This window comes from Numenius arquata, chromosome 14, assembly GCF_964106895.1.
Source record: "Numenius arquata chromosome 14, bNumArq3.hap1.1, whole genome shotgun sequence".
In the NCBI taxonomy this organism is placed as follows: Eukaryota; Metazoa; Chordata; class Aves; order Charadriiformes; family Scolopacidae; genus Numenius; species Numenius arquata.
In genome coordinates this window covers 17,265,693-17,287,026 of record NC_133589.1, presented here as the reverse complement: position 1 = coordinate 17,287,026, position 21,334 = coordinate 17,265,693, and the positions used below count along the sequence as shown (strand labels likewise).

General features: G+C 53.9%; 1 protein-coding gene across 1 annotated transcript in view; it reads right to left on the bottom strand.

Moving 5' to 3' along the window:
- The window catches only part of WDR90 (WD repeat domain 90), a 35,772-nt gene that overhangs the window by 1,144 nt on the left and 13,294 nt on the right, over positions 1–21,334 (bottom strand). Inside the window, exons 17-42 of the mRNA XM_074158358.1 lie at positions 20,642–20,877; positions 20,032–20,171; positions 18,738–18,868; positions 15,614–15,744; positions 14,979–15,140; positions 14,567–14,695; positions 13,930–14,063; positions 13,791–13,832; positions 13,414–13,469; positions 13,215–13,334; positions 12,496–12,678; positions 12,060–12,074; positions 11,703–11,854; positions 10,705–10,807; positions 9,427–9,548; positions 8,418–8,577; positions 6,851–7,041; positions 6,407–6,575; positions 5,922–6,033; positions 5,170–5,341; positions 4,282–4,404; positions 3,951–4,131; positions 3,118–3,248; positions 2,017–2,160; positions 722–841; positions 124–208 (exon numbers count right to left, since the gene is read on the bottom strand). Coding sequence (XP_074014459.1) covers positions 124–208; positions 722–841; positions 2,017–2,160; positions 3,118–3,248; positions 3,951–4,131; positions 4,282–4,404; positions 5,170–5,341; positions 5,922–6,033; positions 6,407–6,575; positions 6,851–7,041; positions 8,418–8,577; positions 9,427–9,548; positions 10,705–10,807; positions 11,703–11,854; positions 12,060–12,074; positions 12,496–12,678; positions 13,215–13,334; positions 13,414–13,469; positions 13,791–13,832; positions 13,930–14,063; positions 14,567–14,695; positions 14,979–15,140; positions 15,614–15,744; positions 18,738–18,868; positions 20,032–20,171; positions 20,642–20,877 — 3,444 coding nt within the window. The remainder of the gene's footprint in view (positions 1–123; positions 209–721; positions 842–2,016; positions 2,161–3,117; positions 3,249–3,950; positions 4,132–4,281; positions 4,405–5,169; positions 5,342–5,921; positions 6,034–6,406; positions 6,576–6,850; positions 7,042–8,417; positions 8,578–9,426; positions 9,549–10,704; positions 10,808–11,702; positions 11,855–12,059; positions 12,075–12,495; positions 12,679–13,214; positions 13,335–13,413; positions 13,470–13,790; positions 13,833–13,929; positions 14,064–14,566; positions 14,696–14,978; positions 15,141–15,613; positions 15,745–18,737; positions 18,869–20,031; positions 20,172–20,641; positions 20,878–21,334) is intronic.

Sequence of the window (21,334 nt, the reverse complement as noted above, 5' to 3'; positions counted from 1 at the left end):
TCTTGTTTAAAGGGGAAAAAGACATTTGGTTTCCCCCTACTCAGAGGAAAAAGGGGAGATCCCTCCCCACCAAAGGTAACCTGGGGACAAGGCAGCCCGGGCAGCCGAGCCTTTGGTACTCACCGCCGAAGCCGACAGCCATGAAGCGTGCAGTGGGAGACAGGCTCAGGGATGTGGCAAAGTACGGCAAGGAGATCTTCTCAACCACCTGCGCTCCAGCAAGAGAAACACACCAACACCTCAGAAACGAGCAGGCAGGAGACCAGAGCTGCTGCAGTGACTGTCATTAGGAGGGTAAAGGGCTCCTCTCGAAGGAGAGGCTGACAGATGCACAGCACCTCTCAGAGCTCGGAAACCTGCCAAAGGCACGGACTTTCCAGAGGAGACTCAACTCAAAAAGATTTAGGGATCGTTAGCGCTCCTGAAAGCGAACGCCTTCCCCTCCAGTGGGATGGAAAGGCAGCGGGGCAGCAGCAGGGACTGGCAGCCTGCCCAGACGCAGCCCGAGGCAGGGGCAGGGCCCTGCCGCTCAGAAACTCTGACTTTCTGAGATGAAAAACCGTTGCCCTGAGCAGCGGCTTGCCTGAGCCCACCCCACGCCTTCAGACTTGGCTTTACGCGCAGGGCGATACGGCCTCCCCACCACTGCACCTCGTTCGACGTGCCCACAGCCCCACAGCGGCAGAGGAGCACCCGTGTCACCCCGGCAGGGCACGAGTACCTGTTTTTTGTGCAGATTGTAAACCAAGGCTTCCTTCTGCATCCCAAAGCCGACGTAGACCAGGGTGCCGGGTTCCCAAGGGCAGAAGGCGGCCAGGCTGGGCGGGAGGCCGCCGAGACCCTGGTGGGGGAAACCGAAGGGAACAAAATCGAGCTTAGCTTCTCCATCCCGACCCAACACAGTGGGGATGAAAGGAGAGCACGGAGGGACACTAGCCCTTGGGCTGTGGGTGTTCGAGTAGCGGGAAATTAGTACGATGGAGGCTGTTTCCTCCCTCTTGCATTGCCATCTCAGACACTCTCATGGCAAAGAAGCAGGGAGCAACCCCACACTGCCACGGAAACCTGAAGCAAATTGTTGACTGTCATAGGAGCGGGACACATGAGGGTCCAACAGGCTGAATTTCCGCTGAGGCGTTATTGCTACATGGGCTTGAAGGTGGGATTGGGTTATGGATGGGTTTAACACAAGAAAATAGGCCTCAGAAGATAGATCTTTACTAGTGGATGCAAGATGATCCCTTCCCCTGTTCACTGTGGGGAAACCTGTAGTGAGTTTCCTTCCTGGAGAGGAAATCCATCATTTTGGAAATAAACAGAAGAAACATTGACAGAACCCAACTGCTGTGTGGGCCCAGTTGGTGCTTGGCCCTCAGGGTGGCAGGTTGAGGCACCTCTGCTTGCCCCCCCAAAAAAAGACCCAGCTCCCTTCTGCATGTCAGTGTCACGTGCACTGGGGACCGTCTCCACGTCCTCTCCAACACAGACCCTCCTCCCTTTCTAGCAGGTGTCCTGCTGCCCAAATCCCACACCCGGGTGGGAGCCCAAGCGCTCTGCAAGGCATCACAGACACACAGGGCTCGTGTCCTTGGCTCTGTGAACCCCGCGCTGGGCTCCCAGCCCTGAATATTCATGCTCTTTGGGGGTGTCAAAATTAGCAGCACGCTCCTAATCAGGTCTCTGTTGCGCACGCTGCGCTCGCTGCTGCCTGTGCTCTGTTTTGCGTGGTGCAGGGGTGGCAGCTCTTTGCAGATGCAGTTTTTGCCGCCTCACGCTCACAAAAGTCAGTGCTTGCCGGCGGTTCGCACTGCTACAGCTCCCGCTGCCTTTCGACACGCAAGAACGCGCGCTAACAAAATACTCTTCGAGCAGCAGAACTAATGAAGATGACTTTCCTAAGCACACACTCTCTTTAGCCCCATCCTGCTCGGAGCCTTGAGACATCCCTCCTCCAGCTCTGCTGGTGCCGAGCCCCACGCCACGAGCGGGCAGGGGCTGGGCAAGTGCCACGCTCACCTCGGGGCCGGCAGGAGCTGGGAAACTGAGCCAGTCGAGGAGCTCGCACTTATCCTTCAGCCAGTCGGAGGCCCAGACGCTGACCCGCCGGTCCGAGCTGGTGGCCAGCCAGAGCTCGCCTCCTTCCACCCCAAAGTCACGGTACTGCAGAAGATAAAAATCGACGCTGTGACCCCTGGCAGCACAGAAGCTTCGAAGGAAACTGCTGCTAGAGCTCGTGGGAACACAAGCCTTACGCGGTAGGGAATCAACGCCAGGATTAATGTCCCTTTGGGCAGTGCTTAAAGTCACTTAGAATAAAATAGGACAAGGAAGCCACGGCATCGGAACCGTCGGAACGCTCTGGGCTGAAAACGCCAGCAGAAGAGGCTGCTGGAGGAGGGGAGAGCGCCTGGTTGGAACGACACAGATCTCCTCCCCTGAACGCCCTCCAGACCTGCATATCTCCTAGGGGAGTGCTTGCAGATAGCGTGTGTCCCCTAACAAAGTCCTTCACCTAAAACAGCGGAGGATCTCCTAAGTCTAGGATTACCAGGGAACACAGCCTTGCAGCGTGGATGATTTGAAAGCCTGAGAACTTAGGCTAAATTATTCTCATTTCCGCTGCGTGAGGGAAAAAGACTCTCCATGAAGAGAAGGACAAAGGAGATGCTAAAACCATCACGCTGCTGCACAACCACGTCTTCCCAGCTCCACAGAGGAGGCCAGGCTGCCAAGGAGAGACGTGGGGAAAGCTCGCCGAGCCCTTTCTCGGGGGCACAGGGGCTGAAAGCTCACAGCCCGGGCTGCTTTCAAGGGGTGTTGCTCTGCGAGAGCCCGTGGGGCAGACACACATCACACCTGCGTGCAGTGTGTCTACAACTGCCACCAAAGGTCCCCCTGCCCGCAGGCACTCGGGATTGCACCTGCAACTCCCACAGCTTTATCCCACTGAAGACATCCCTGGAAAAACTGAAGAGAAGTTACTGGAGGGGATGGGGGCCCGAAAAAGAAAGGTGAGGGACAATGAAGCCAACCCGCTGAGCGACCCCATGACACTGCTGTAGTGACACATGGGAAACTTGCTCTCGCAGAGCACCGGGGCAGAGGGTGAGGTCTCACCTGCTTCCTGGTGCACTGGAGGACAGTGATGGGGGAGCCCTTGTGCTCGGCGAGGACGTGGATAGTCATTCCGGTGTGAGGGCTGCTGACAGCCACGAGCCCGTCCTTGCCCCCCGATAGGATCATTTCTCCTGTAGGCAGAGGGGAGAAAAGAATGGGACACTTCTTGTAGGAGAAGGAAAAAGCCCATAGGAGAAAGATCAGAGATCGTGGGATACCGGTGTCCCAAAACACCCTGAAAAGCCAGGAATATCTGAGTCAAGGGCTGGGTAAGGTGAGATGTCTCAGAGACACCCACTAAAACACTACACTGAAAAAAAGCTGCTGCAGATTGCAAGCAGGAGGACACAAAGGCATGTTTGTAGTACCCAAATCCCTTTGCTATACCATTGCCAATATATCATAGAATCATAGAATAGTTAGAGTTGGAAGGGGTCTTAAAGATCATCGAGTTCCAACCCCCCTGCCCTGGGCAGGGACACCTCCCACCACACCAGGTTGCTCCAAGCCCCCTCCAACCTGGCCTTGAACCCCTCCAGGGATGGGGCATCCACAGCTTCTCTGTCTGGGCAACCTGGGCCAGGCTCTCACCACCCTCACAGCAAAGAATTTCTTTCTAGTATCTAATCTAAATCTCTCCCCTTTCAATTTAAAACCATTTAGCACGTTCTCAGCTGGCAGCAACCAGAGCTCATTGATACAAGTTCTCTGGCTCTCCCTGCCCGCAGGTTTTTGGGGAGGTCAGCAGTACACAGAGCAGCTGGAGGTCAGGGTAACCCAGTCATGACCACACCACACTCCCCGAGGCAACATCTCCCCAGGGGCAGCCTCACCGTCTGTGGAGTAGGCAATTGCCGTCAGCGCGACGGCGTGGGGGTGCATTTTCAGCTCCATCTCTGTCCTGGAAATGCTGAACACGCGGATGGTGCCGTCGCTGTACCCTGCCACTATGTGCTGGCTCTTGGCTCCCCACGCAGCGACGGGACAGGGTTTCCAGGCCAAGCACTGGCAGCTCTGCAAAGCAACCAGCAATGACACAGTGAAGACAACAAGCACGGTGAAAGCTCCACCTGCAAGTATTTCTCCACTTTTAGTCTGTTCCGCGAGGATGCAGCGGTCCCTGCAATCCCAAGAGGAAAAGACCGACGTACCCCAAACGATTACCTGGTTGAGCACCTGGAACTGTACCACCAGCTCCGTGCTGCCCAGAGACCAAATCCTCACGCTGCCGTCTTCCCCGCACGTGGCACAGTGAGTCTCGTCGGGACTGAAGCACACTTCGGTCACCTGCAACGAGAACGGAGACGGGGAACTGGGGCCCTACAAACACCACAGCCTAGAGGACAACAGCTCCTCTGCCCTCTCGTCCCCCAGGTCCCCTCTCATGGGAGAGACCAAACAAGAAGCCCCAGACCTAAAGGAAGGTGGGGTGCTTTGGTTTTGTGCTTAAATCTTGGGCTGACAACTAGGCTTGTAATGGAAACCAGTAAACCCAACCCCAAAGCTGGGACCAGGCACTACACGATGTGGGTGTAAGCAAAATACCTTCCCTTCTACCATTCAAAATGTTTTTTCTGTAGCGTGAAGATACCCCAAAGCAACAGCAAAATTCAAACCGGTCATTGTTCACCTGTGGGGTTTTTTTTTGTTTTGTTTTTTTAACATTTTAGGCAAAGAAAACATTATCCAGTATGAATATCCAGCCGGCGAAGGGAAGGAGCAGCACTCGGGAGCGAAGCTTTCGTGACTGTGAACTCCATTCTTCCACTCCGGCAGAAGGCCCAGAGCTGCTCCCGGGTGGAGGCTGCTCAACACCTGAGGCTCGAGCAGATGAGCTCAGATTTCTTAATATTGGACTCCTCGGGGCGCACAGCTCTCTCTAGACTCCTCCGCGTGTCCCGTCGGCTCTAGTGAGCTCTGCAGCTCCCTGACCTCACCCGTGGCCAGACCAGGGAATGTTTCTGCAGCCCATACACGCTTCCCGGGACACAGAGAGCACACACGGCACTGGCTGCTCTGCGGGATGAACCACCCCGGCCCAGCCCCTCTAACCTTGTTCTTGTGGCCGCTGATCAGTCGGATGCTCGTGCTCTCCGTCCAGTTGACGTACCACAGCGTTCCCGCTGTGGTGCCCACAATTCCCATCTCTAGAGAGTCATCAAAGGCTGCGCTGACGATTGTCCCGTCGAGGGTAATCTCGTGTTCCAGCAGGACCGAGGTAGAGCTGGCGGAAAGGAGGATGCGAGAAGGAGGAAGGAAGGCTTGACTGTTGGAACAGCCACTCTGCCTCCTTTAAATGCAATTTTCTAATGACCCCAGTCATGCATTTGCAGATAAACAGTTCAATGAGATGCTCCTGTACATTCAACAGTGACCACCGTGATATTGGTGCTTTTATAGGAAAGGAAGAAAATAGGGGACGCAACAGTGCCAGAGAAGAAACAAAGGCAATGTATTTTCACCGATTCTCTTTAAGAGAGTTCCTACACATCACCGACACAGACTTCAGGCATGATAATACCGGAAATGAGTGGAGTTTAAGAGGGTTCAGCTACCTGTGGCAAAAGTTCAGGAAAAAGATCCAGACAGAAAGAATCAGCGGCCACGGGACCGACAGGAAAAGCTAAGGATGAAGAGCAACAGGAGCAGCACGGTTGCAGGCAGAGCCACTGTCTGTCCGTGAAAAGCCACCTTTCAGACAGGTCCCGGGAGCTGCCAGACGAGGGGAAGAGCGTCTCAAGAGCACGGAGTGTTCTGGAGATGGGGACGAGCGCAGCAGGGACAGCGGGGACACGGCCTCCTACCTGGCATCGGGACCTTTCAGCCTCAGCTCCTGCACGGCGGCCACTGCCCACAGGCGGATGCGTTTGGTGTTGCTGCCGCTCACCAGCCTGTCGCACCCACACACCAGCACACCTGGGGGGCCACGGGGGAACAAAGGGCACCCCTAAATATCCACCGCTCTCAGGCATCACCCCAGGTGTGCTCCTGACAGCCAGGCCACCAATTCCTCCGGGCAGGGCAGCGGGGGTCTTTTACAGCCCAATACCCAGCGTTTTCACAGACTAGAAGTGGACCCCCCAGAGCTCTGATGAGGAAACTCAGGGAATTCCAGGGAAACCCGGACCCATTGCCACCCCACACATCTTGTATCCCACGCAGCAAAGTGGGTTTCTGAAATCAGAAGCCCTTCAAGCTCATTGCTTTTCTTTCCTAACGAGTTCCCATGGAATTTGTTACAGCCCTGACATCTGCGGGGCATTTTACAGCCTGAGGTATCTGCACCCACCGATCTCGCCCTCGTCGGCCTCCCATGTCATGAAGCAGCAATTGGTCTCGGTGTCCCACACGCAGATCTGGCCTGAGTTGGTCCCGCTATAAAGAAGAGCGTCGGCACCGTAACAGAGAGATGTCAGCTCCACCGGCCCCAGCACATCCGGAGCAGGGGCTCGATGAACCTGCCAGAGCACAGAAAACAGAGACGTCAAAGAGAATATGGTGCTTAACTACATCAGGAAAAAAAACGCCCTCCTTCTACCCTCAATTTATCCAGTTAATGCCTTGAACACAACTGAAAGCCACTCACGGGCAGCCAACATTATCTCACTAAGAGAAATCATCAGCTCTCACAGACTTGTGTGGGCAGAGCCTCCATCGCACTCACCAGGGGCTTGGGAAAAGAAGAAGTCAGAGACGCTGAACAGAGATTTTAGAAGGTAAAACTGAGGTTTACCTTGAGGTTGACGTCAGCTCCCTGCTGCTCCAACAGCCAAAACGTCACGGCTCCCTTCCCCACGCAGGCCAGGTCTCTGTGAGAGAGGGGACTAAACGCCACGTCGTGGACTGGCTCCGAGATACGGGTCGACGAGATGAGTTCGTAAGTGTAGGTGTTCCAGAGCGCGATGGTTTGATCGTTGTAGTCCCCTAGGGAGAACGCGAAAGAGAGTCGGAGGAAATTCTGCAGCCTCAGGATATCTGCAAGCAGACACACTGCGCACATCAACTGCGTCACTCCCCCGTCCAGTTGTTTGGAGACAACTGCCATCAACACCATCCCAGGCACGGACACGGCTCCTTGTGTGCCCAGCAAAAGCTGCGTGACGTGATGGGTCCTCACCCGAGCTGAAGACAGATAGAACCGGCCCAACGCTTCCTGCTGGGGGTTGAAGCAAATCTGGCCCCGCAGCGGGGTCTGAAGCCAGCGTTGAACCGGCCGGTGGAAGGCAGGGCAGGGATTTCAGCACAGAGCGGGTCTTCTGCTGTTTCTACATCATTAGGAGCTACTCGACACCCCAAACAAGCCCCCCCCCCAGTGATACTCCATCATCAGGGCTAACAACGGTCTTGACACACAAAAGGGATGTCACCTTTGCTGAGGTCAAAGTTGAGCTGGGAGCTGATCGTGGATGGAAGCCACCATAACTGGGTGGCAGCAGAAGGCACTGGCCTCGGTGACGGCAAAACATGCCCAGCTCCCAGAGAGCTCCAGAGGACAGTGCTCTCCTGCTGCCTTTCCCAGGCTCCACAACCTCGGCAGAGACTTTCAGGTTTTCTCTTCTCAGACCGGAGCTGGAGGAGGAGGGCTCCTCTCCCACGCTGCTCCACAGAGAGCACAAACCTTTTTTTCTCTCCAGTAAAGCTTGCTTCTTTCCAAGGGCAGACTCACCACCCCAGAGAGAGCGTATTGCCTGCTCCGCAGGTCCTCTCTCACGCAAAACAAGAACTTCCTAATCGAATATTTGTCCTTTAAATGTCCCCCTGCCTAAACAAAACAGACAGCTTGAGTGTCCATCTTGCGCTGGCATCGCTGCCTGGCAGGAGGCTCGCAGTTTGAAGCCTGGCTACTTCTACGCAATTCCACCTCAGCGGCAATTAGAAGTCCAGAAAAAGGCTTTTCCCTTTGGATACTATATATAGTAACTGCAAACTGTTGACACAGGGCTCGACAAGCACTGGTGAGGCAGGAGAAAGCTGTAACTTGTAGAAAAATGAGCCAGCAGGAGCAATGAGAAAGGACTGAAGGGGAGCTGGGGGGAGCCTGTGGCTGAGAGGCACGAGATGTGTCTTTCCCCTCGAAACGCTGCTGACAGCGCCCTGGAAGCACGTTTAGCTGCAAAGAGTACCAAGAGAGGACCTGAGATCTCTTGCAGTTTTAGATGCTGCATTATCCGTCATCCCAGGGCTATCGAGCAACAGCTTCATACCAACGAGCCCGGGAATCCATCTCGCAGATATTACACCTCTTCATCCCATGAGTTACTGTAGGGTGCACCCACAGCTGGCGTTACGGGTGTACTCACCCAGGGTGACAAGGAACCTGTCGTCCCGAGAGAACGCCATGGCTTGTATTTGGGTCTCGTGATGGAAGAGATTCGCTGCGCAAAGCCCGTCCTGGACTTTCCAGATGCGGATCTGACAGTGGGAGTCTCCGCTCCTCTTCCCCGAGGCAGAGGCAAGGACCTAAGAGAACAATATGTTGTCACTGAGACCTTGGTAAATAATTAGGGAATACTTCATTAGTTAGTCTTAGCAATTATTAGTCTCAAATTAAAGCTATGTGGTTGGTGAAAATGAAAAACTGTGTCCAGTTCTGGGCTCCCCAGCTCAAGGACAGGGAACTGCTGGGGAGGGTACGGCAAAGGACCACAAAGATGATGAGGGGCCTGAAGCATCTCTCTGCTGAGAAACTTGGGGTCTTTTTAGTCTGGAGAAGAGAAGACTGAGGGGGATCTGATCAACGCCTATAAATACCCAAAGGGTGGGTGTCAGGAGGATGGGGCCAGTCTTTTTTCAGTGGTGCCCAGTGACAGGACAAGAGGAAACAGGCACAAACTTGTACACAGGAAGTTCCATCTCAACACGAGGAGGAACTTCTTCACTTTGAGGGTGGCAGGGCCCTGGAAGAGGCTGCCCAGGGAGGTGGTGGAGTCTCCTTCTCTGGAGACATTCAAACCCCACCTGGACACGTTCCTGTGGGACCTGCTCTGGGTGACCACGCTCTGGCAGGGGGTTGGACTGGATGATCTCCAGAGGTCCCTTCCAACCCCATATCATTCTGTGATTCTGTGAAAAGTCTGTGAGAACAACCATCCGCTGATGGCAGGAGGGAACGGTGGCATCACCCAGAGGACGGGAGCAGCCACTGAACCAGCACAAGGCTCCAAACCCACTTATTGTCCTTTTATAACCCCAGGTCTCCACAAAGCAGAGGGAGAAGGAACAGATAAATGAGATTTTAGCCTGTGACATTCCTTTAGCCCAAAGCGACACAGACAAAACCCATCCCGGGGCAGCAAGAGCCTCTCCCACCTGGGCATCGTGGCTGACGGCGAGTGTAGAGATCTCCTCGCTGTGTCCAAGCCAGTGATGCTGTGATCCCGAGTGCAGGTCTTCAACCACGATGACGCAGCCGCAGGTGTAGGCGAAGAAGCCTGGCAGAGGAGGAGGAGGAGGAGGAGGAGAAGATGGGATGTTTTCACGTAAAGGCTTCACATAAAGCACCCACTGCAACCTACGTCGCAACTGAGGAAAATTCTCTTTTTTTTTTTTTTTTTTTTTTTTTCAGTAATACGTAAATGCTGACATTTCTACCCAGCCTGTCAGCATCCTTCCCGTCGGGCTGAGAGTGGAGTAAGGACAAATCTCACATCCCCTAACCTGGGCAAGGCAAAGCCCAAAGTTGGGCATCGCTCCAGCCTGGAGGAAGGAGGAAAGATGGCCTTTGGGAGAGCTTTCCCTTCGCTCTGTCCACTCAAAAACTGAAGCCCGATTCTGGCCCTAACATCTGCCGATAGCAAAGAAGAAGGGTTACTGGATTTTACCAACACAAAAGAACGCCTGTGTTAAAACAAAGATTCCAACCCAACAGCTAGAATCATAGAATGGTTTGGCCTGGGAGGGGCCTCAAAGCCCACCCAGTCCCACCAGTGCCACCCCCTGCCCTGGGCAGGGACACCTCCCACCACACCAGGTTGCTCCAAGCCCCCTCCAACCTGGCCTTGAACCCCTCCAGGGATGGGGCAGCCACAGCTTCTCTGGGCAACCTGGGCCAGGCTCTCACCACCCTCACAGCAAAGAAGTTCTTCCCCAGATCTCAACTCAGTGTCTCCTTTTTCAGTGTCAAACCCTTCCCCCTCCTCCTAGGGCTCCCCTCCCTCATCCAGAGTCCCTCCCCAGCTTTCCTGGAGCCCCTTGAGGGACTGGAAGGGGCTCCAAGGTCTCCCCGGAGCCTTCTCTTCTCCAGGCTGAACCCCCCCAACTCTCTCAGCCTGTCCTCCCAGCAGAGGGGCTCCAGCCCTCCCAGCATCTCCGTGGCCTCTCTGGCCCCACTCCAACAGCTCCGTGTCCTTCTGCTGTTGGTGGCCCCAGAGCTGGAGGCAGCACTGGGGGGGGTCTCCCCAGAGCGGAGCAGAGGGGCAGAATCCCCCGCCTCGCCCTGCTGGCCACGCTGCTGGGGATGCAGCCCAGGGTGCGGGGGGTTTCTGGGCTGCCAGCGCACGTTGCTGGTGAATGGTGAGCTTCTACTGAGCATCGTAACCGTGGCTCAGGCACACACCTCCCACCCCTCCAGAGCCTTCCCGGTGGTACCTGTGTCTGGGTTCCACACCATATTCCCTCTGCCATTCCCGTTGTAGCCGATCACTGCTTTCAGCTTCAACACTTCACTGCCAGCTGGAGGAGATAAGAAATTCTGCAAGAAAAATAGACACTGACTTAAAATAAGCTCTGGAAGGATGGCCCGGTCAGGGCCATTCGACACCCACGTAAGAAAAAGCGTGTGAGCAGGCACACACACGTCCTCACACCCACAGAGCGTGCCAATATTCGCACGGTTTCAAATTCAATACCAAAGTGCCCGCTTATACACATAAAAGAGAAACTGCAGCATCAAAACCAGGCGCAGATGCGTTCGGATGGGGCACAAAACAGGTTGGCAGCAACCGCCCGGCCGATGAGCAGCTGTTGGGAAAGAGTTCAATGGGTTTTGCTGACTCGGGGATGTAGATGTTCCAACGGGAAGACAGCGGAGGGGAGGAAAAACGCTACCAGGTGGATGGACAGAGGAGAGAATTGAAGGCGCGAGCCGAATGTAGCTTTTCTCCCGGCAGAGCTTAGGAAAAGGTTAAATTTTTGTTTTATCATTGCTCTGTTTGTTACCAGAGCCAGAGCTGCGCCTCGACTATCTTCACCGCGCTCGACGGATTGCCTTCCCCAGCCCGCTCTGCCAACGCATCTGCTCGCAAACACGGGTGGCGTGATGAATCACTCCACTGCTCACTCGTCTTTCGCTTTCAATAGCACATGCCATTTCCATCCCTTTTGAATAAAAATGTATGCAGATTTGCTGAGCAGAAAAAAAAAAAAAAAAAAAAAAAAGAGTCGATCGCAACTCATTTCTTACTAGTCTGGAAAGAGCTGCGTGTGGAGAAGACTAATGTCAAAGGTTTCTAATTGAACATCGGGCCCTGGGGTGTATTTCACAAACTGCTTTCAAGGAGAGAAGAAAATGGAAACGATTTGGAAAATTCGCCCCAAACCGCCCCTTTGTCACCTGCCCAAGGAACCAGCCCTGACCCAACTCTCACCTGGGGGAGCACCGATGCCTTGAAGCGAGGAGTGAAATGCCGGTAGGAATCCGGGCGGACGGAGCGCTGGGACTTGGGATTTTTGGTTTCCTTTCTGGGTTCTGCCACACAGAGAAGAAAACGGTACTTACGCACCAGCTTTCCAGGAGCAAAGGAAAGGAAAAAGGAGGAAAGGAGGAAAATCCATCTCCCCCCCCCCCCCCCCCATCATCCCCACCACACTGCAACCAGCCTAAGGGCATCCACGCTGCGTGCCCTGGGCGTCGCTGCGAAAGCATAAGCCACACAGCTCTAAAAAGGATCTTTAAGGAGCGCGGCGGAGGCATAGTTTTATGTTGGAGCTTTCCAACAAGCGCTGCCTGGGGCCGAGTGCTGGCAGCTGCCTGCTTCTGGCAGCTCGCCACGAACTGCTGCAGCTTTGAGGCTCTGCGTCTATTAATAGAGACATCGGGAGCTTTAATTTCAGACAGATTTAATAGAACGTGCCACTTAGAAATGATAATGGCTCCGAGCTGAAGAGGGGCTTTTGGTGTGCCTGGAAGCAGCAGGAGGGAAAGAGCCAGGGGATCAGCCTGAGCTTCCCTCCATACTGACTTCTCTTGGTAAATCACACCCAAGGGAAGAGCCCTGAGGGACACGTTGCTCCCCTTCGTCTCACAACTCTGAGCACGTGTCCGGGTCTATCTGTGCCATGTTAATAATGATCTTTATTTATTTTTCCGACCAAGATGCCATGCAGGCCTGTGCACTAAGGAGCCGAGCTCCGGACAAGGTGGGAATACCCTTGATTTACCGTTTGCTGATTCTCCAGGAGACCTTGAGCTCTCCTGCCTGACTTTGGGCCTCACAACAAGCAGCTCCTCGTTTCTGACCGACTCCACCACAAGGACCGAGGCATCTTTCTCTCCGTTGGCCACTGTTCTGCTGCTGTCTGGCAAACCTGCTTCCTCCTCTCTGTCCGACTCGGAGAAAATACCTGAAGAGAACAATTAGTGGGAGGACAGAGCCATCCGTAACCTTCAGGACTGTTTCACGTGTGACCGATCCTTTGATTCTGGTGTTCTCCTGCTCTGTGTAATGGCCTGTCTGTCAGGGTGGAGGGCAAAGCAGACATTTCCTCCTGGATACCCAGCAAGGTATTAACCATGAAATGTTCAAGATCAGGTTGGACGGGGCTTTGAGCAACCTGGTCTTGTGGGAGGTGTCTCTGCCCAGGGCAGGGAGGTTGGAACTCTATGATCTTTAAGGTCCCTTCCAACTCTAACCGTTCTATGATTCTATTAACCATGGCCCTCAGAGAAGCTGTGCCGGCAGCTTGGTGTATGGAGGAGAGCAAAGGATAAAGGGGTGCTGAACCCCAATACATCTGGCTAGCTTTGTCCAAGTGAGGGGAAGGAAAGCGTGGACTGGGCTCACGGGCAGGGGTGGGTCCAAAGCCGCTGCTCAACTAGGCAGGGAGTTTCTCCTAAAAAAAGATTAATTCTCCCCTTTCCTACAAGCAGTTGCTCTTACTTTGACATCCCGCTTGGTGGCCAGAGCTGACATCCAAACACGGCGGCGAGGACAACAACGGAAGAGGAACTGTCTGCCGAGGTGTCTCAGAGGCATCCTTTAGCTTCTCAGAGCTCCCTTCTGTGAAGAGAAAAGGGTTTATATGAATTCCTTCATCCCTTAGATCCTCTCATCCTCCTGGGCTGATCGATGGTGATACCTTCAAGCTCATTTCTCCAGCTTCCTCCTACACAGGAGAAGCCACTTCTCCTCTTCCTTCAAGAAAAGGAGGGACAGAGAGAGAGAGAGGGACAGCGATGGCAAGGAAAGAGCGACAGAAAGAGAAAGGGAGAGACAGAAGGCAAAAGCTGAAAGACCTACCAGAAAACCCAGAGCAGCTCTGCTCAGAACATCCCCTCCTGGCAGACTCCCACCAAGAGGTGCTAGTTAATTGAAGACTGAGCCTTGGGGTTAATTAGCTGGTTAGCTCCCTGCTGTCTGATCCTCTAAGGGAAGGAACCAAAAACCCAACCCCTACCCTAGGCCATGAAGAGTGGCCAACCTTCTGACCAACGCAACTCACGGGAGGAGGCAAACTCACTTGCTCCCGGCAGCAGAGTGGACTCGGAGGAAGGAGCGCTGGAAAGGCAAGGGGACCGGTGTTACACCCAGAGGGGACAGGGCAGGGGAGGCGATGGGAAGCAGGAGAAGACACTGCCCAGCACGGTGCACTTACCCGTCTTGGGGTGACCTCTCCACAGGCAGAGCTAGGAAATCCCAGAGGAAGATGGCATCTCCAATGCTGATGACGTGCCGTTGGTCTGGGGTGAAGGCCACCTGGCGCACTGGCTCCGAGTGGCCGATGTACACCTGGAAGAGAGCACACCTTCAACTTCTCCATCACCACGGTGGTTACTCCACTCCCTGCCCTACGTAACCAGTGTCTACTCTCCTCGGCAGAAGATGCCCTCAGAGACCAGCATCACACCTACAGTGCTCAGACCTTGGGTTGATCAACCTGGGGTTGACCTTCAACACAACGATCTGGAGAAACACGCAGAAGCTGAAAACCCCCAAGCTCTCAATACCATGGAAACCCTGAATGAGCCATTTTCTTCTCTGGGTGGCTTTGTCCCCAGCACAGAGGGAACACCAACCTCTGTCCTTCACAGAGGGTCTCGCTATGTGAGGTGCTTTGGCAGCCCCAGTCCATGTTCAGTGATGGGTTATTAGAACATGGAAATAGGGCTGTGTTTCTCAGCCACTGGGCAAACTGGGACTGGGGACACTGGGCCCCGCAGAGGGTATTTTGCTGCTCTCTTCTCCAGGGATTCAGAAACGCCAATCCCTTCCCCTCCCTTTGGGGGCAGTACCTGGAAGTTGACATCGAAGCGCATCCCATAGTCCCACACTTTGATAACTCTGTCGCCGGCAGTGAGCAGGTACCTGCCATCCTTGCTCAGCGCCAAGGAAGAACAGGACACCTTGTGCACGGGAGACACCTGAGGACAAGAAACGGCATCAGCAGCATTAACTGAGCTGGTTCATGTCCTCCCTTAAGCTTCAGCACGAGGACTAGATTGTGACAGCACGGAACAAGGACGAGCTCAGGCTCACCCTGAGCACCACCACACCAGGGTTAGCTACACACTTGCCACTCGTGTTTCTTTGAGGCCTGTGGACTCCAGGATGAGCTCTTCTCTCATTTAGCCTCCTACAGCGACATCGAGTGCCAAAGCCCCACACGACACAAGACCTCAGTGCAGGAACTCCACAGTGTCCTACCTCTCGCACCAGTCGTCCCGTTTTTGCATCGAGCACAAGGATTTTATTGGAAGAAGTGGACACCAGGAGCTCGCCTCGAGGCGCCGGAGCAAAGCAGACCCTCAGTGCCGAGTCCAAGGCCATGCTGTTCAAATCGAGGATGCTGATGTCCACCCTCAGCAGCTGTGAAGAAACAAGGAGCTACTGAACAAACGTCCTGGAGAAAATACTGCAGAAGCCTGAGGATTGCTCTCGTGGCTCTCCTAACATGAGGTTCAGAGCCGCCCCCCCAAACCCAGTTAGGGGAAGGGAAGGGTCTGGGGGGCTGCAGGGTCCAGGCAATGTCCCTACTGCCCAGGAGAGCAGCTCACAAAAAGGAGCTGGAGCTGACAGTCTACTCAAGAGCTCTCCAAATTATCTTTCTAGAGGGAAATGAAACTGGAAAAGAAGAAAAACCTTGACTTTGTTGTTTCTGTGTCACAGAATGGAAAACAAGCCTCATCGTAAGCACCCTGAGCAAGAATCTGCTGTGTGAGGAAAGGGCTCTCTCAGCACTGGTGCCCAAGGCCCTTGATCTGTCTCATCTGATGGAGCCTAAAGGAATCTCCCCTGTGGCATGTCCTCCCCTCGCCACCCTCCCCCAGGAAGGTGGGTACCTCATCTAGAGAGCAGGCCTCCATCACGGTCACAACGTACTTGGAGGGACCCACGAAGGCCAAGAGACGGCTGTCCCCGCTGACCACCAAAGCACCCGGACCGCTCCCGGCATCCCGGGCCACCACGTTGCCTGAGGGTCACAGCAAAAGTGAGAGTGAAGAGAAGAGCAAAGCCCACGCTGCAGCCAGCTCGCTCTGCAATGGCGCTGCAGCTTCTCCTGCCTCCGAATCAGCCGTGGGTTAACGTTCTGGCCCGAGAAAGAAGCAACCTCTGTCGTAGAAGATGCTACAAATTGGATCTGCAACCCCCAAAAGGTGCGGTGACCCACCTCAAAGACAAGGTCTAGATACACAGCTCGTCGCCTGACTGAACATGCGGTGTTTTCCAGGAGAGCAGAGCAAAGCCAAGGGAATAAAACTGATTTTAGAGTTTATTTTTTAACGTGACAAGAAGCTGCGACAAGGAGCTACAGACGCGAGATCTCAGCTGCAGCCTGGGTGTCTGAACCCTGCGCAGAACCAAGGCGGTGGCGAACCCCACCACGCTGGTGTCAGTCCGGTGGGCAGATAGACCCAAAGGTCTAAACATCACAGAAATCACAGCGATTCCCTGTATTTATTCCACTACCAAAATTCCACGGTTCTGTCCCTGGAACAAGGCCAGGCAGAGTCAAAATGTGAAGGTGCAGCTGCAGCACTGACACCAAACTTGGGTGATTTTGGATAAATCCCCTGGTCTCTCCGAGCCCTTATTCTTTCTCCACCTACTTCGACTGCGTATTTCTTGGGGCAGGATCCTACTTTTTGTACAATATTGCGTAACGGAGCTCCCTTTCCCTGCCCAAGCTGGTGCTGCCACAGCTCATTTCAAAAAAAAAAAGGTACATTAAAGATGACATTAATGTAAAAAGGTACATTAAAGATGACATTAATGTTTCTAAACCACTTTGCCCCTCCACTGCTTCCCTCGCCCGCAGCTCTCCACCTTCGCCGTTCACCAGCACGGCTCTTTGCGGAGCTCCGCTGCGGGCAAGATTAGGGAAAGGATCCAGTTTCAATAAATTAAGCTGCACATCCACAAAATGGAAAGACTCGGGGCTCGGGGATGAATAAGTAGGAAGATTCTACGCTTGCGTCGCTTCCAGGCAACGCTCCGTCGGACCCAGACCTGAGAGGGTAGGTCTGTGCGATTCCAGCCCGTTCAGAAAATCCTAACATGGAGGAAGCTGAGAGCATTTGAACCAGGATGGGTAGGGAAGGGTTGGCAGTCACTAGGGTTTGCTCACAGAGACGGTACAAACACAAATTTTCACTGAATTTCACTGAATTTTTAGAGTTGGAAGGGACCATAGAGATCATCCAGTCCAACTCCCCTGCCGAAGCAGGATTGCCCAGAGCGTGTCAGAGCACGTTACTCAGGGCTGCATCCAGGCGGGTCTTGAAAATCTCCAGAGAAGGGGACTCCACACCCTCCCTGGGCAGCCTGTTCCAGGGCTCTGGCACCCTCACCGTGAAGAAGTTTCTTCTCATATTTGAGTGGAACCTCCTGTGTTCCAGCTTGTGCCCGTTGCCCCTTGTCCTCTCACTGGCAACCACTGAAAAGAGTCTGGCTCCCTCCTCCTTCAACCCACCCTTCAGATAATTATAAGCATTGATAAGGTCTCCCCTCAGCCTTCTCTTCTCCAGGCTAAAGAGTCCCAGCTCTCTCAGCCTTTCTTCATAAGGGAGATGCTCCAATCCTTGAATCATCCTCGTTGCCCTTCGCTGGACTCTTTCCAGTAGTTCCCTATCCCTCTTGAATTGGGGAGCCCAGAACTGGACGCACTATTCCAGTTGTGGCCTCACCAGTGCAGAGTAGAGGGGGAGAATGACTTCCCTCGACCTACTGGCCACACTCTTCCCTATGCAGCCCAGGATTCCGTTGGCCTTCCTGGCCACAAGAGCACACCGCTTGCTCATTGTCATTTTGCTGTCTACCAGGACCCCCAGATCTTTCTCTTCAGAACTTGTCTCCAGCAGGTCCACACCTAACCTGTATTGGGGCCTGACATTCTTCTTCCCCAGGTGCAGGACCCTACACTTTTCCCTGTTGAACCTCATGAGGTTCTTCCTTGCCCAGCTCTCCAGCCTGTCCAGGTCTCGCTGGATGGCAGCACAGCCCTCTGGGGTGTCAGCCACCCCTCCCAGTTTGGTATCATCGGCAAACTTGCTGAGGATACACTCTGTCCCCTCGTCCAGGTCGCTGATGAATATGTTGAACAGGACTGAACCAAGTATTGACCCCTGGGGGACACCACTGGTTACAGGCCTCCAGCTTGAACCTGCTCCATTAATCATTACCCTTTGGGTCCTGTCACACAGCCAGTTCTCAATCCACCTCACTGTCCCCTCATCCAGCCCACACTTCCTTAGTTCCCCAATGAGGATGCTATGGGAGACTGTGTCAAAAGCCTTGCTGAAGTCAGACACAGCTCAGAAGATTCCTCAGAAAATACCTCTCCGAGCTTGGTGCTGGGATGTCCCCCTGTACTCAGCACTGGTGAGGCCACACCTGGAGTACTGTGTCCAGTTTCGGGCACCTCAATCCAAGAGAGATATCGAGGTGCTGGAGCGGGTGCAGAGGGGGGCAACGAAGCTGGGGAAGGGCCTGGAGCATAAATCGTACGAAGAACAATTGAAGGAGCTGGGACTGTTTAGTTTGAGGAAGAGGAGGCTGAGGGGTGACCTCATCACTCTCTACAACTACTTGAAAGGACATTGTAGAGAGGTTGGTGCTGGGCTCTTCTCACAAGCAAATAGCGATAGAACAAGAGGGAATGGCTTCAAGCTGCAACAGGGTGGGTTTAGACTGGACATCAGGAAGAAATTCTTCACAGTGAGAGTGATCAGACACTGGAAGGGGCTGCCCAGGGAGGGGGTTGAGTCACCATCCTTGGATGAGTTTAAGAGTCGCTTAGATGTGGTGTTGGGGGATATGGTATAGGGAAGAACTTTGTAGAGTAGGGTAGATGGTTGGACTCGATGATCCCAAGGGTCTTTTCCAACCTAAATGATTCTATGATTCTATGTCTGTGTTAATAAAAAAAACAAAGAAGAAAGGAAACCCAGAACCCCAACATCTTACCCAGGACTCTCAGGATGTGGCTCTTCTGCGCCACACAGCTGTAAAGAGCCAGAGTTCCCTGCAAACAGGAGCTGAACATGAAGTTGCCGTCTGGAGAGAAGGTGAGTCCAGTGATCACAGTGCGGTGCTGCCTGAAAGAAAGCAGAAAACATGAAAAAGGGGAGGAGAACAAACATAAAACCCCAGAAAACAGCAGCAACATGAGGAATCCAGAAGAGCAAACTAATCAGGGGCAGGGAGAGGACCCCACCGTGCTCACACCTGCAGCTGCCCAGGACAACCAACACTCCAACTTCTTGGAGAACCGAGCAGCAAGCGCAGGACTCCAGTCCCTGGCTGGGACACGCTCCCTCTCACCTTGGAGCATCCTCCACTTCCCACACCGAGGTTCCCAAGGGGAATTCACTGTTCAGCTGCTTTCTAGGACAAGCTCTTCCCTACTGTTGGCCAACTGTCCATCGGGAAGTCATAAAGAAAGCCCTCACAGCCTTCACAGGGTGGACTTTTACCATCAGAGCCTTGGCACAGGAGGCTGTCTCTGCCTGAAAACCACTCAGCTGGGACGGGAGGATTGTCAAGCTCAAGAAAAGCACTTTTCCCACCTCCATGATTATCACAAAATCATAGAATTGTCCAGGTTGGAAGGCACTTTTAAGATCATTGAGTCCAACCATGAACCTAACCCTGACAAACCCACTACTGATCCATGTCCCTCAGCACCACATCTGCCCGGCTTTTAAATACCTCTAGGGATGGTGACTCCACCACTGCCCTGGGCAGCCTCTTCCAAGGCTTGATAACCCTTGTGGTGAAAAATTTTTTCCAAATATCCATCCTAAACCTCCCTTGGTGCAACCTGAGGCCACTTCCTCTTGTCCCATCGCCTGTTCCTTGGGAGAAGAGACCGACCCCCCCTGGCTACACCCTCCTTTCAGGGAGTTGGAGAGAGCGAGAAGGTCTCCCCTCAGCCTCCTTTTCTCCAGGCTGAACACCCCCAGCTCCCTCAGCCGCTCCTCACAAGACTTGTGCTCCAGACCCCTCACCAGCTCCGTTGCCCTTCTCTGGACCCGCTCCAGCCCCTCAATGTCTTTTTTGTGGTGAGGGACCCAAAACTGGACACGGCACTCGAGGTGGGGCCTCACCAGTGCCCAGTACAGGAGGACCATCGCTGCCCCAGTCCTGCTGGCCACACTGTTCCTGATACAAGCCAGGACATTATCACTGTGGCTCTTGCCAGAACAGTCCCAGTTAGATCCATACGTCCCCTGGTGCGGCTCCCGCTGCAAGCGCTTACTTGTGCTCCACCAGCAGGTCGGAGGCGGCCAAGCAGAAGGTCCTCACCATCCCGCCGTCAAAGCCACAGGCCAGGATCCGCTGGGTGGGGTGAAAGGCCACCGCACTCGGTGTTTCGTCCGCAGCGGTGAAGTCGTACAGCTGTACGGGGAAGAGACACGCCGCAGGCACAGAGTTGGATAAAGCCGTACCCGGCAGCCGCAGCGAACAACCAAACAGCCTCCGACCTCCACCGCATGCCTCACAACAGGCATCAGGATGGATCTAAAGCCCAGTGAAGTCCCGGGTCTTTGGGGCTTCTAGATAAAGCCCATGGGTATTATGGTTGGTGTTAAAAACCAATATTCAAAAGGTGGAGGAGAAGAAAATATTTTTGTTTAGCAATATTTCAGAAGCTAAGGCCAAATGATGAACTAAGCTAAAACTCTCAAAACTCCATATTTCCAAAGGATTTCTTGCCCACGGTACCCCCCGTGCTCCACGGAGGACATTTAAGGGCACTTATTAACATTTAAGGGCACATTTAACTGTGGAGTTTTGATAACTAGATCCAACAGAGACCAGGGAAACTACTAATGTGTGAGACACCTCCTGACTCTCGTCCCACCTACCTGCTGCATGGAGACCAGGTCCCAGACTCGGATGGTGCCGTCCTGAGACACCGTTGCCATCTGCTTCCAAAGCCCCTCCACCGAGAAGGCCAAAACGGAGTCCTGGTGAGAGCGCATGAGGGTGTTGTAGTCCTGGGACTGGATAGCCAGGTAGCCCACGTTCCCGGCAGCCGTCGTGCACAAGACTTTGCGGCTGTCGGGGCTGATGCAGACAGAGCTCACTGGAGCCTTGTGCTCTGGGGAAAGACACAGGGGTCAGGAAACCTCCTCTGGAAAATGAGGAGCAGCAGCTGGAACACAGCTACCGAACCAGATTCACATCTGGGAAAGCAACGCAGGCAGGAATGAGCATCCCACATGATTGAATGTTTTCAAGGTTTGAGTTTAGTGACAAATTAGTCTCTGCCCTTTCTAGAAGTCCCCAGGCTCTGCTTTTATGGTGGTTGTTTCAAAAACAGTGAAGAAACACTCAACTTCTCCCCTAATTTTTCACAGAGAGAAGAGCCGTGGAAAGGCACAGAAATCAAGCTGGAGGCTCTGCTCTCACCCAGCAGATCCTGCCTTTCTCCTACAAGTTACAAGAATGAACATGAACAACTGTTGTTGAAGTAAAAGGCTTCCAAGCCAGCCATCCTAGGGACAGCAGGCATAAACGATGCCCTCGTTGATGAGAACTGCTTTAGGAGACGTGGC